The 13774-nt window shown below is 66.8% G+C and overlaps 2 protein-coding genes across 3 annotated transcripts in view; both read right to left on the bottom strand.

The window, feature by feature from the left end:
- Window positions 1-1014: 1014 nt before the first annotated feature.
- On the bottom strand, window positions 1015-1930 carry PHLDA2 (pleckstrin homology like domain family A member 2). The gene is made up of 2 exons (XM_027045104.2): window positions 1469-1930; window positions 1015-1285 (listed from the first exon to the last, which is right to left on the bottom strand). The coding sequence occupies exon 1, from the start codon at window positions 1879-1881 to the stop codon at window positions 1486-1488; it is 396 nt and encodes a 131-aa protein (XP_026900905.1). The 5' UTR covers window positions 1882-1930; the 3' UTR covers window positions 1015-1285; window positions 1469-1485.
- A 10423-nt stretch (window positions 1931-12353) lies between these two features.
- NAP1L4 (nucleosome assembly protein 1 like 4) overlaps window positions 12354-13774 on the bottom strand; it is a 47889-nt gene continuing 46468 nt past the window's right edge. For both annotated transcript variants that reach the window (XR_008290217.1, XM_027045668.2), the window contains one exon: window positions 12354-13467. Coding sequence is in view for 1 of the 2 variants with exons in the window: in XM_027045668.2 (XP_026901469.1) it covers window positions 13429-13467 (39 nt within the window). In the remaining variant the exon portion in view is untranslated. The remainder of the gene's footprint in view (window positions 13468-13774) is intronic.

A 13774-nucleotide genomic window follows, 5' to 3' on the forward strand; every position in this document is an offset into this window, starting at 1 on the left:
AGGAGTGCTGTTCCCTTCGGGAGAAAATTCCTTGCAGGAAATGGTTTTCTTGGGCTTCGCAGCAAAGGGACAGCCCCTCCCCAGTCTGAGCCCTGGGACCCGGCGCGGAGGCTCCCCCGGTCCCGTGTGAGGGTGTGAGGGACAGACATCAGGGCCCGATGTTTGGTCGTTCGCTCCCGACGCCGCTGCCTCCCCCACGTGGCATCGCCCTTCCAGCCAGAAGGGTCCCCGAAATGCAGGCCCCCTCAGCGGCCAGAGATCAGGGTCCCCCTCCGCGCTCCGGCTTGGTCACTGCCAGTGCACCTTTCCTCACGGGAACGCGCCTCCGGTGTCCTCCCATCGGGCGGTGCTGGACTGACGGTGGCGGCCGGCCTGACTTCCGGAGGACGGGGACCCGGCCGGACAGGGAGGGCTCGCCAGCTGCCAACCATCAGGAGTACGAGGCCCCGGCCTCCCCCCAATTGCCCGGAGGCCCCGCCGCCTCCCCGCTCCAGCACTGTGGGTATGGGCCAGCGGGGCCTGGTGGGGGCTGCAGGGAGCTGCCCGGGCCCCAGCAGGGCTGGGGTCAAGGGGAGCACAGGGGCTGCGCGGCCGGAGGGCTGAGGGCTCCCTAACGGGGGGCTGGGGGCACAGGTGGCATGTGGGCGGTGGGGGGCAGGTGGGGCCGGCACCTGCTGTGAGCAGGGGCAGCTCAGGTGCAGGGGGTGCCCTGAACTCAGCGGGGCAGTTTGGGAGTGACCTCCCTGAGCGAAACCAGGCCCCGTCCTTCCAGACACACGCCCAGGAGCAGAAGTCAGCCAGGGCCAAACCTCAGGGCACTTCCCAGCCTCTGGAGAGGCTGCTTGGCAAGGAGGGTGTGGACCCGGCCCAGCGGATGACACTGCGTTCATTCAAAGTGCCCTGGCTTCCCGGCCCTTCCGACGCCAGGGTGGCAGCTCCCCCCACCCCCACCCCCACCCCCACCGAAAGGGCCGCCAACCCTCCCGCAGTAAGGTCACACGGCACCACAGCGGCTGGTAGAAAAGGGAACAGGTCAGGTGGTTTATTTGGAATGAACATACTGATGCAAACACTACATATGAACACAGACGGTTCCACGACGAATAACCATCAAAATAAATACATAGATAGTCTGATAATTTAACGCGCCCGCTCAGCGGGCCGAGGCTCGGCGGCTCCGCACGGGAAGGTCCTTCTCTGTGGGACAGGGACATGGCTCTCGGCCTCTGTCCTCACTGTGGGCGGCGGGAGGGCGGCCCCCGACTCGTCGTCGAGTGAGTGGCTCCTGTAGGGGGTAAGGAGGAGGGTTAGGGAGCTGGCGGCTCGGCGTCCGGCCTGTGGGTCCCCCTTCTCCCCCCCCCTCCCCCCAGGCCCCAGACGCGGGAGGAGCGAGCGACAGCCCCGGCCCGCGCGCCCCTGGGACCCCTCGACGGCGCGGCGCCCCCCCGGACGGCGTCCCCGCACTCACCGCGGCGGCGGCGGCGCTCAGGGCGCGCGGGCCGGCCGGGACTCGGGGGGCGCGGCGGGCGCGGCGCGCTCCTGGCGGCTGCGGAAGTCCTGCAGGGCGCGGCGGTTCTGGAAGTCGATGAGCGCCAGCGTGATGGCCGCGTTCCAGCAGCTCTCGCCCGCGCAGCGGAAGTCGATCTCCTTGCGGTCGGTGGTGACGATGGTGAAGTAGACGTACTTGCCGGTGCGCTCCACGCAGTCCACCTTGAGGATGGAGTGGAAGCGCAGCTCCTTGGCGCGCGCGCCCGGCCCGGCGGGGAACAGGCGCAGGCGGTCGGGGGTGAGCACGCCGCGCTTCTTCTTCCACAGCTGGAACAGGCTGTCGCTGCGCTTCTCCAGCTCGCCCTCGCGCAGCACCTCGCCGGGCGTCCTCATGGCGGCGGCGGCGGCGCTGGCGATGCGCCCCGGCCGGCCGGCGACGCTTTAAGGCGGCCCCGCCTGCGCCCGGCCCCGCCCCCTCGGGCCCCGGCCCCGCCCCCGCCGGGGCCCCGCCCCACCAGAGGCCACGCCCCCGCCGTCCAGGACCGCCGGGGGCTGTCAGCTCGCCGGTGCCGACCGCCCGCGCCCCTCCCGCTCCCCCGCCGCCCCGGCCCCCCGGCCCCGTGGGGTGACTTGCGGTCTCGCCCCCCGCCCCGCCAACCCCGCCCCGGACGCCGGCCCCGCGGAGGAATGCGCTGCGGCCGGCCCTGCCCGCGGTGACTCACGGCCCGGAGCCCTGGGAAGCACCCGGGGACGGAGCCGGCCCAGGACGCCCACCCTCCCGGCGCTCCGGCGGCTAGTCCCGCCGCTCGAGGGCTCGCGGCGGACGCCCCCCGCGCCTTGGGGACCCTTCCTGGGGACACCGTCCGATGGCCCTGCCCGGCCGGCCTTGTCTCCCACCTGCCCCTCAGCCCCCACCCTCCTGCGGGCCGCGCCTGGCGGGAACCTTCGCTCGCCCACCTGGGCCGGGCCTACCCGGAGAGCAGGTGCTCCGGGCCGGCTTTCTCTTCTGTGACATGGGGACAATCACACTTTCGTTAGATTGGGGAACACGTGGCAAGTGCTGGAACAGCACCCCGAGGGGGCCTGTCCTCCTCCCTGGGTCCTCCTGGCGTCTGGGCAGAGGACTCCCATCGCCTGCACAGCCCCATGGGGCTCGGCCCTAGGCGCTGTGGGTGCTGGAGGGTCGGCCTGGAGAGGGGCGGCGGGGCGGCTGAGTCATGGGTATTTCCTCCCTTCCTCTAAAGGGTTTACGGGAGCAGGAGTGACGGCTGCCCGCTCCAGGCTCCTCAGAAGGGGTCTCTGGGGGCGGGGACCGCTCCAGAGCACCCACCTTCCAGCGCCCCCCAGCCCCCCAACCCAGCTGTGGGGGCGGGGCGGGAGGGGCGGAGACTGCGCACAGAACAGGGAAGGACAGAGCCCCCTGGGGGCGGTGACCAGCACTCCAGGCGGCACACCTGTGGGGCGGTACAAATGAAAACCAGGTTCCCAGGTTTCAAGCCAATGACAGTGGAGCATAGAACCGAATGCAGGACCTTCTAGGTGCAGGTCTGTGAAGCTGCCCCCACCCCCCACCCCCCGCTCTGTGGCCTTGGCAAGTCCCCTAAGCTCTCAGAGGGCGGCCCTTCAGGCTCACGGGGAGGAAGGAGGACACCGCCAGCTCACACGAGGGCTTGGGCCAGGCCTGTGCAAATGGCGTCAGGTGTCAGCTGCCCAGCGGTCCCCACCGGTGTGGCCGGGGGTGCGGAAGGGCAGGGCGAGTGAGAGGGAGTAGGTGAGGCCGGGTAAGGCCGCCTCCCGCCGGTCCAGCGCTCCTCTCTTTGGCCGCCACTGGCGGGGCCTCTCTGGGGAGCGTTGACGGGTCAGGGACCCCGGGGTGGGGGGGGGGTGCTCTGACAGGTGTGCGTCAGGCAGAGCTGGGAGGGCAGGTGGAGAGGCCTGGCTCCGACCTTGGCAGGGAGACCTGGGGCGGGACAGCCTGGGTGGGTGGGAATCAGGCTGGGGATTCCGGAGGGTTGGGGGTCGGGGGCCCGGCCCACCCGGGCATCTCCACCGCCAACAGCCCCTGGCCTGGGGCCTGAGACCCGCATCCCCCAGACGCCCCGTGGGGAGCCTGCCGGCCTCTGCTACCCTCCCCGCAGCTTAAGCCTGGAGCCAGGAGGGGGCCCTGTGCCCCCCCCCACCCCCAACAGGCCCATCTGGGGGAGCTGCTGGGGAAGGGGGCTGGGAGGGATGACGAGGGAGCAAAACACTGAGCCAACACCCCCAAGGGAAGACCTTTCAGGGGGAGCCCGCTTTGGGCCATCGGACAGCCACCAGGACGGCTTCCCGCCGGGCACTGGGGACCCCGGTGTGGATTTGGGCTGCACCTCAGGGGCACTGGGGCCTCCCCAGGCTTCTAGGCCGGACGGGTGCCGGACTGCCGCAGGCTGGAGAGACGGGGCCCCAGCGCCCTCTATGTCCCTGATGGTCCCTCGACGAGGTGGGGGCTGTTGGGGTTGCTCTCTTGGATCCGCGGGGAACGGAGTGGGGGTCTCAGAGAAGTTAGGGACTCGGCTGAGGTCACACTGCCAGCCGGAGGGGTTCAAACCCAATCCCTCCTCCTGCGCCCCAAGGCCTGGGGGCAGGAAGCGGCCCCGCCCAAGTGAAGGGGGTGGGGCCGTGCTGGGCCTCGCCTCTGTCTGTGGCGTCAGACTGTGGGTCAGAGCCAAGTTTACTAATGTTTATCCAAGGGTCGCATCTGGGATTCACACAGGGCCTGCCCCGGGGGGACACCCCCTTCTTCCCCCGGGGGCAGACAGACTGGTCTCCAAACTTCCGGCCAAGGCCACTCGCTGTCCTGTCCAGCTGGGCCCAGACGGAATGAGGGCACCTCTCTGAAAGGCCCCTCGTGAGGTCATGCCCACAGCGGTGAGAGGCTGGGCCCGGACGCTCTTGCCCAACCAGCCCTGGGAACAGCAGCCTGTGAGGAAGCCGTGCGTCACAGCTGGCCCATGTGCCTGGGGCTCGATACTACCCTCTTCCTGTGGGAGGCCGTGCTCAGGGACAGCCGGACATGGGGTTCCCTGCTTCCCCTGCCCGGGAGACCCTCTCCTCCGCTCCTCTGGCCTCCTCCAGGAAGCCCCCCGGGTTGCCGGGAGGGGCATGCCCTCAGGACTGCTCCCACCAGCTTTGTGACTGCTGGGCCTTGGGGGTCCCGCAGATGCTCCAAGCGCGAACCTCAGGAGGGCAGGGAGGCCCACGCTGCCTGGAGTCACAGCACCAGAGGTCGCGGCCTGTGACTGACTCAGGCCTGCCCTGCATCCCTCTCCTTACTGCTCCAGCCTGGGAAAAGCAAGAGGCCCCAGGGCAGGAGGCTGGTTTCAGGCTTGCATCGCCAGCCTGGCTTCGGCCCCTGGGACCTGTGTCTCTCGTCCCCCCGTCTGGTCCTCTGAGCCCCTTGGCTGGAGTCTCACAGGTGGGGGGCCTGCCTCCTAAGGCACTAAGGATCCAAAGAGAAAGGGCCCAGAACGCCTTTCTCCCCTTGGCCCCTGGCGAGCTCCCTATCCAGCCCGCACTACCTTGTTCAGAGGTCACTATCAGCTCCTGGAATGCAGGGACAGTGTCTCAGCGTCGGGGCCGCCAGGGCCCAGCCCAGGCCCTTGGGGAATGTTTTTGGAAACCAGTGGCCCGAAAAGGCACCTGCCTCGCTGACCAAGAGATGCGATTAGAGCATCTGCCTGTGTGGAGGCCGCAGAACCAGAAGGGCAGGCACGGGGTCTGGGGTGGGAGCGGGGAGGGGGAGCCAGTGGGCATTCCCGTCATGCCACTGGCCGAAGATGGCCCAGGGCTCAGCCCCCGGGACATGGGACCTCTCCGGAGGCCTGAATGAAAGCATGAATATGGATGAAGGAAACGGAGGGAGACGAGGTGGGCGAGGCTTGGCTGCCACCCTGTGGACAGCGGTCAGTCCTCGCAGCCCCCGGGCGGTGTCCGCACGGGGACACACGGGGGGCCGGGCTGCTCTCACGCAGCGGGTGCGGGGCAGGGCCCCGTCGTGCACATTTTGATCAAGCCCCTTCCTACTTTAAAAATTTTCCAAAATTAGGGCGCCTGGGTGGTTCAGTCAGCTACACGTCCCACTCTGGATTTCGGCTCCCGTCGTGATCTCACGGTTCGTGGGTTCGAGCCCGCGTCGGGCTCCGCACTGACGGCGTGGAGCCTGCTTGGGACTCTCTCTCTCCCCCTCTTTCTGCCCCTCCCCTGCTCACTCTCTATCTTACTCTCTCAAAGTAAAAAATACGTAAACTTTAAAAAAGAAAAAATTGCCAACATAGTAACCAGTTGTTGGCATAAAAAATAAAAAAGGCTGAAACGATTCCAAAGTGTCCTCATGTTGCCACCCTGGGCCACTCTTGCTGTCTTGAGTGAACTTTCATCCTTGTTAAGAGGCATTTCCCGGGGCGCCTGGGTGGCTCAGTCGGTTAAGCGTCCGACTTCAGCTCAGGTCACGATCTCACAGTCCGTGAGTTCGAGCCCCGCGTCGGGCTCTGGGCTGATGGCTCAGAGCCCGGAGTCTGTGTCAGATCCTGTGTCTCCCTCTCTCTGACCCTCCCCCGTTCATGCTCTGTCTCTCTCTGTCTCAAAAAATAAACGTTAAAAAAAAAATTAAAAAAAAGAGGCATTTCCCCCCAAAATTAAAAATCGAATTACCATGTGACCCAGGAGTCCCCCGTCTGGGTCCATCCCCAAACGTGAAAGCCGCCCAGAGGTGGACTGATGCTGACCCGAGGGTTGCATCCAGGATTCACGCGGAGCCTGCCTGGGGGTCGCCCCCACCTGCCCCCAGACAGAAGGACTGGTCCCGCGATCGGGAAGCGACCCCGTGTCCACCGACGGACGGATGGATGGATGTGGTCCGTCCGCTCCCTGGACGGTCACTCAGCCTGACGAGGAGGGACGTTCTGACATCTGCCACCACGTGGATGGACCCGGGGACCGTGATGCTCACGTGTGATCCCCTCACACGAGGCCCCTGGAGTCTCCAGATTCCCGGAGACGGAGAGCGGACGGTGGGCGCCCGGGCTGGGGGTCAGTGTTTCACAGGGACGGTTTCCATTTGGGAAGATGGAAAGTTCTGGAGACGGAGGGTGGGGATGGGCGCACAACGGTGTGAACTGTGAATGTGTTCCACGCCACCGAGCTGTGCACCTGAAAATGGTTGATGGTAACGTAATGTCACATGCACTTTGCCACAATGTAAGAACTGTATCCACGCGCGCACACACACGCACACACACGCAGGTCCAGATAGGAGCTTCCAGGTTTCGCAGAAGGGAAACACAACGTGTGCATTGTTCCGTGTGTCCTGGGTGTTCCCCACGCATCTGCCTCCCTTCCCGGGAAGGACTCCGGGATTTCATCACCTCCCATAACACTCAGGCTGCTGCGCCCAGGCTTCTGCGATTGTCGCGATGTCGTGTGAACGTCCCTGAACTTCACTGGGACTCACGGCTGGATGTGGAACTGGCGTGTTAAGGGCGTGAGAGCTCTGGCAAGACCGTCTGCCGGCCGGTTTGCAGAACCACCTGCGCGTGCCGGGCGCCCGTGCCCCCTACAGCTGGCCCTCCAACGGGCAGTCTGCATTCGTGCCCCTTTTCCCCAGTCCGGGGACCAAAACCCGGGGTGTCGTCTCCATGGAGTCAGCGAACGTGACTTTATGTGGTGAGAGTGTCACCTGACACGACAAAAGATGCGATTCAGGACCTGGAGCTCGTGGCATCCTGGGTCACCCGGGTGGGCCTGAATGCCATCACGGTGTCCTTCCCAGACACACGGGGAGGGGTGGGGGCACATGACCACGGAGGCAGAGGCTGAGGGGATGCTGGGGGCCCCAGAACTGGAGGCAGGAGGGACCCTCCCACTGAGCCCGGCCCCGCCCACACCTGGCCTCCGGAACCCAAATAGGCACAGACTTCCGTGCGAAGCCTCCCAGTCGGTGATCATTTGTCACAACCACCCTGGATCGGAATGCAGCCCCCAGGTGGTCTGGTGTCCGCCCTTCCTTGGCCTGCCACACAGTCCGGTGGCAGATGAGGACCAGAGTGATGGCATTAGCTGGTGACTTCTGAGCTGGGGTTTCGAGGATGAGTGGTTCTCCACATCACAAGGCCGTCCCAAGGCAAGGGCATGGGAGAGGGACATTCGGTGTTCTGTGCTCCCCTGGCCTGGGACGCCTCTCACGGCCCCCCTCCCCCACCCCCACCCCCACCCCCATCGCAGAGCTGGTGCAACCCCTCAGGGAGGGCAGCCCTACTGGTACCTTCCAGTCCCCCCCCCCTCCCCCCAGAAATGGGGGCGGGCTGAGACCCAAGGAGGTTCAGAGACCTGATGGACATTCCCGCCAAGCCAGCCTTCCGGAAGCCCCCAGCCCGGCCCGGCGGGGGAGGAAGCAGCCGGTGCAGGATGTGTGTGTGGGGTCTGCCGCAGAAGGTCCCGGGTCGCAGACCCCAAGAGGCCCGGAGCCCCGGCTGGGCCAGGCACGCCTGTCTGGTCGTCAGAGAAAGTAACATCCGGCCGCCGCCCTCCCTGCGCTGAGTCAGCCTGGCATCTTGGGGGCGGGCAGGGGCCCCGCCCAGGTGCCCCGAGAGTACTTGGCCTCAGGGTGTGCCCGGGCCTCACCCTCCCGGTGGCCGGGGTCAGTATTTGGTGGGAATGCAAGCTTCTGCCGGCCACCGTGCCCTCGGGGGTGCCGGCTCCTGCCCTCCGAGCCTCAGGGGCTCCCAGGAGGGTCCCAGGCAGACGAGGTGCCTGCAAATTCTGAAGAACGGAGGGTTCGGCCGGGGCCAGCAGAGGACGGTCCTGGGGCCCCTGCTGTCGGGGGGTTCTACCTGCCACTACCTCCCGGCGGACGGGAGACCGAACGGCTGGTCGGCCCCTGTGTCCAGGTGGCCAGGCGCTGAGGCCGGAGCGGGAAGGATGTGTCCAGGGGCCAAAGTCCAGGGGTGCCTGAAGGCTGGGCCGGGGCCAAGGAGCCCTCCGGGAGCGGGAGCCATCCGGCCGACTCGGCCCGGCTCCGGAGGGGGTGCGTCAGGCCTCTGCTCGGCCCCCGGCCCCACGGGACAGGGCCAGGAGCCCATCCGGCAGACTGGCCGCCACAGGGCTGCGGGCGCTGCGGGCACGCTGTGGAGCCCTCACCCGTAGGCGTGGACGGGGGCGTGGGTGACCCGCCCCCGCCCCGGGTGGCCACAATTCCCAACCCATCATGGGGGAGAACCAGGATTTCAGGTGGACGGACCCCGACTTGGGAGCACTTCTGACAACGCGGGTTCCCCGAGGTACGGTTTGCACACACAGCCGAGCGCATTCACTGAGGGGTTTCCGCGAGTTTCCACCGCCCGGAGGTACCCTGGCCGCCCCCGCGCCCACTCCCCAGTGACCACAGTCCACGCACAGCCTCCAGAGGCCACCGCGTCACCTGCACGCCCTCCCTTGTGTCTGGCTGGCTTCGCTCAGTCCCTGCTTCCAAGGTGCCCCCCGCTGGGACCCCACCTTGAACTCCAGGCATCTGTGGAAACCCTGGAAGGGCCCAGGGCAGAGCCGAGCCGCCCAGGGGCCGGGACGCAGAGGCCGGGGCAGGACGGAGCTCGGAGACGGCAGCCACTCGATTCTGAGCACGTCTGAGGGGGCACGGTCTCGTGTGACGTGCGAGACTCTGGCCCCGTGGCCTCAAAGGGAACAGTCTAGGGAGGGAGGGAGGGCATAGGCAGCAGAGGCCGTGAGGACGGGAGGTGGGCCCGGATGCTCACCTGACCCTCTCAAAGAAGCATCTTGACGGCCCCGCCCACGAGGGTCCCAAAGAGGGGCCGGGTGGGCCCGGCTCCAAGTGGTTCAGGGGGTCAGTGGAGACAGAGGTCAAAGAGCAGCCAGGCGGGCAGCCCTGGGGCCCCGAGGCGGCGGCAGCCCAGCCCCTGCAGAGCCGGCCAGCCCCCAGAGCTGCTGTCTCCTGGCTGCTCTGGAACTTTCGGGAGCAAGCGGCAAGGGAGCGTCTGCAGGTTCCCTGAGGTGCTGAGGGCCGGCCGGCAGAGGCCCCGCCTTCCCCTTCCTGTGACTGCGCAGGGGTGAGGTCAGGGAGCAGCTGCGCCGACAGGCCAGGAGGCAGGGCTGCCGTGGACGGTTGGGGAAGGCACGGCTTCTCAGGGCTTCGAGCTGCATCTTGCCGTCCGAATATGTTTGGAACAACCAGCGCCAGCCTGAGGCCGCGGGGACCCAGCTCCGTGGAGCTCGCGCACTCTTCTTCCCGCAGGGAAATGAAACCCAGCGTCTCCGGGGACGGCCGGCATCCAAACGTCCCTCCCGCTGCCCGTCCGTGCACCGGGCACAAACTCTGACACCCACGCCCACTACGGCCTGCAGCGCGACTCACCACGGCCAGCCAGCAGGCCCGGAGTCCCGTCCCACCGCCCCCGGGGCCCAGCCGCCCTCTCCAGCTCCTCGTTCAGCTCAGACCCCGAAGGTAACCCCTGTGAACACACACGCACAGGCGTGCACCCACAAGGACGCCCGTTCTTGGTGGCCACGCATGGACTCGGCCGGTCTCCGAAGGGACAGAGCTCTGCACACACGCTGGGTGCCGACTCCCGCCCGTGATACACACCTACTTTTTTGAAGGCCTCGGAACTGCCGGGCAGGGGGGCCCTCAGACGGGGCCGCCCCCCGCCCGCGGAGCTGTGTGCCCTTCGAAACTCTTCCCACGTGACCTGCGTTTCTTCAGTGAGGCCCGGCAGCCGCCAGGCTGGGCGGTGCTGCGGCTCCTAGTGGGCGTGGGTCCGCCAGGGGCCGGCAGGAGGGAGGCTTCCCCTGAAAGGTCACACTCGCAGTGAGCCCTGGGCCAGTGGGACCAATGCTCACAGAGCCGTGTCCGTCCCTGTGAACCTCCTGCACATCACCCAGGCACACGGTGGTTCTCTATCCTGCGGTTACTCAAAGCCACAGGTTTGTCAACAGGTTCATTCTGGATGCTCCAGGGGAATGTGCCAGTCGGGAGTCCTTGGGGAGCCTGGATCAGTCAGGATCTGCGGGGACAGCAGCTGCCGCAGAGGTCCGGGGCCCCATCCTCCAGGGGCGCTCCCAGCCGGGGCCCGTCCTCGAGGGGTTCTCCCAGCCGGGGGCCCGTCCCCCAGGGGCGCTCCCAGGCGGGTGCCCGTCTTCCAGGGGCGCTCCCAGCCGGGGGCCCGTCCCACAGGGGTGCTCTCAGCCGGGGGCCCGACCTCCAGGGGTGGCCTGTCCCCCAGGGGCTCTCCCAGCCGGGGCCCGTCCTCGAGGGGTTCTCCCAGCCGGGGGCCCGTCCCCCAGGGGCGCTCCCAGCCGGGGGCCCGTCCCACAGGGGTGCTCTCAGCCGGGGGCCCGACCTCCAGGGGTGGCCTGTCCCCCAGGGGCTCTCCCAGCCGGGGCCCGTCCTCCAGGGGCTCTCCCAGCCGGGACCCGTCCTCCAAGGGCTCTCCCAGCCGGGTGCCCATCTTCCAGGGGTTCTTCCAGCCGGGGGCCCATCCCCCAGGGGCGCTCCCAGCCGGGACCCGTCCTCCAGGGGCTCTCCCAGCCGGGTGCCCGTCCCCCAGGGGTGCTCCCAGCCGGGCCCCGACCTCCAGGGGCCCTCCCAGTCGGGTGCCCGTCCCCCAGGGGCTCTCCCAGCCGGGTGCCCCTCTTCCAGGGACGCTCCCAGCCGGGACCCATCCTTCAGGGGCTCTCCCAGCCGGGGCCCGTCCTCCAGGGGCTCTCCCAGCCGGGGCCCGTCCTCCAGGGGCTCTCCCAGCCGGGTGCCCCTCTTCCAGGGGCGCTCCCAGCCGGGAGCCCGTCCCCCAGAGGCGCTCCCAGCCGGGTGCCCGTCCCCCAGGGGCTCTCCCAGCCGGGGCCCATCCTCCAGGGGTGCTCCCAGCCAGGGGGCTGTCCCCCAGGGGTTCTCCCAGCCAGGAGACAGGAAGCTGCATGCAGGCGTCTTCTCTGCAGACTGTCCTCCGGGATGGGGTGTTTAACTGTGTGTCAGCGGGAAGAAGGCAGGCTTGGTGACCCAGATGGGGCGCACCCGTGGGCTACTCTGGCCGGGGAGTCTGAGCCCCAGCTCGCCTGGTTACTTCAAGAACCAAGAACATTCTGGTTCCACTTGTCTGGGGCACGCTGGAAACACGGCTCTTCCAGCTACTCCCAGTTGTGGCCGCTTTCCCCCTTCCAGCTACTCCCAGGGAGAGGCTGGTCCCCGGGCAGACAACGGGTGGACCGGATGCCGGCTCCTGGGCTGCAGGGAGGAGCAGGCTGGTGCGCTTGCCCTCTCCCGGCCCCGGCTCCGGCTCCTGCTCAAAGAGCAGACAGACACCCCCAGGTCAGGTCCCGAGCAAGAGCCCGTGCAGCAGGTGTCCTGGGAGGGAGCGCTCCCTCTCATGAAGGGACAGGGACCCCAGCAGAAAAGCCCCAGTGAGAAGACACAGCAAAGGTGGCCTTCGTGCGGGACCTCTCCCTCCTGGGAACCTCTGCGTCTGGAAGGCACAGCCCCACAAACTCTGGGAACGGCTTTCGCCTCGGGGAGGGCAGACCCTCTCCCGTGGCAGCAGAGGGCCCACCCGGGGACCCCGAGACCCCGCTGGCGGTGAAGCGGGTCCGGAGGTCTAATGGGCCAGGTAAACGCAGCCTCCTCTCGAGAACCGGCTGCAAGAGCCCCAAAGACAACACGGGAAAGGCCTGAAGTCCTGGGTCTGCTCACTCCCCACGGCTCTACAGACACAGTCTGTGCGGGTGCGCGGCCACGGCCCAGACCTGCCGGGTGGGAGCAGGTGCCAGGACCCCCGCCCGCTGCTCCCACCAGGTTCTCCCCCAGAGACACGCTGCACAGCACTGGATTCGTGTTTCACAACTTTAATAGAATATTCTAACTATTCTGTACAAATTGAAAACACCGTATTCAGTTACAAATGTATTGTAAGTAAGGCTGAGCACTCTACAGGCCTGGTCACAGTGTGGACACGGCATCCCCGGCTGCCAGAGACCGCGGTCACACACTCGGAAACCTCACACGCCAGCCAAGAACGGGTCACTCCGAACCCAGGGCTTTGAAGACAAGATGAGCACAGGGCCGAGAAACAGGGGCTACTGAGGAAGCAAGACCCGACATGCACACACTAGGAGAAGCGGCCCCCCGCCACGGGCGCCCCCCGCGCCCCTGCCAGAGCCGGAGGTCCGTCCGGCAGGAAAACGAGCCCGGCCTCGGCCGCTGGCGGGACAGAGCGAGGGTCCCTCTACGCAGGCCTGGCTCGCGTGGGAGCCGCCAGCACACCCACCTGGGGAGTCACCGGGTCACCAGGCACACACACGGGTTCAGAGACTGTAAGGACGAGCGACGGCAGGCGCCCCGAGCCCTCACGAGCAGGAGAGAATAAATAAATACGAGGATGGACCACAAGCACTGGCGCCTCGGGGCTGGGGTGCGCGCACCCCCTACGCCACCCCGAGGGAGACAAAACTGGAGAGGGAACGCTCTAAGAACGGGACTCGACTCTACCAGCCCTTGGGGCACGACGAGAGCACAGGAGACCAAGTGGCGGAAACACAAAGCGTGTGAGTTTCTCCAAGTGAAGGAAGAATCCGGTCCGACTGCGGAGTGGAGGTACTGGCTCTAGATGCCCTGGAACCATGTCCCCAGACGCCTGCCCTTGGCGTCGACCGACCTTCCACCGCCCCCTCCTCCCAAAGGCAGGGCCTGGCAAAGTCCACCGCGCTGCACCCAAGGCCGTAGAGGGTGCTGGAAGCAAACCTCCTATCTCTGAAATGCATTTAAGTCGCCACTGTACAGGTTAAGCCAAATAATAAGGATAAAGGAAAAGTTAACGTCAAAATCATGCACTTGAAAACGAGTTAGAGGCGAGGGCTGCCGGTGCAGTCGCGCTGCGGCCGCGACGGGTCCTCGGTGCCGTCGTCTTACTGCTGTTTGCACTCGGAGGGCTGGCTGGGCTCCTTCTGCAACGAGAGAACAACACTTGTAGGGAACCGATCTCATCAACCAGCCGTCTCCAACCAACGACGCAAGGAAGACTCAACGAGTGTGCTCATTCTTACTGAAAAAATGGTCCCTGCAAACACACTTTTAAAAGAGTAGTGACAAAGGGGCGCCTGGGGGGCTCAGTCGGTTAAGTAAGCGTCTGACTCTTGATTCAGGCTGAGGTCATGATCCCAGGGTCGTGGGATCGCGGCCTGTGTAGGGCTCTGTGCCTACTTGGGATCCTCTCTCCGCCCTCCCCTGCTTGCTTGCTTGCTGACTCTCAAA

This window comes from Acinonyx jubatus, chromosome D1 (genome assembly GCF_027475565.1).
Source record: "Acinonyx jubatus isolate Ajub_Pintada_27869175 chromosome D1, VMU_Ajub_asm_v1.0, whole genome shotgun sequence".
NCBI classification, from domain to species: domain Eukaryota; kingdom Metazoa; phylum Chordata; class Mammalia; order Carnivora; family Felidae; genus Acinonyx; species Acinonyx jubatus.

What these genes read in the sequence shown, in the direction of transcription:
- PHLDA2 (XM_027045104.2), bottom strand. Translation starts at nt 1,881, where the DNA reads ATGAGGACGCCCGGCGAGGTGCTGCGCGAGGGCGAGCTGGAGAAGCGC.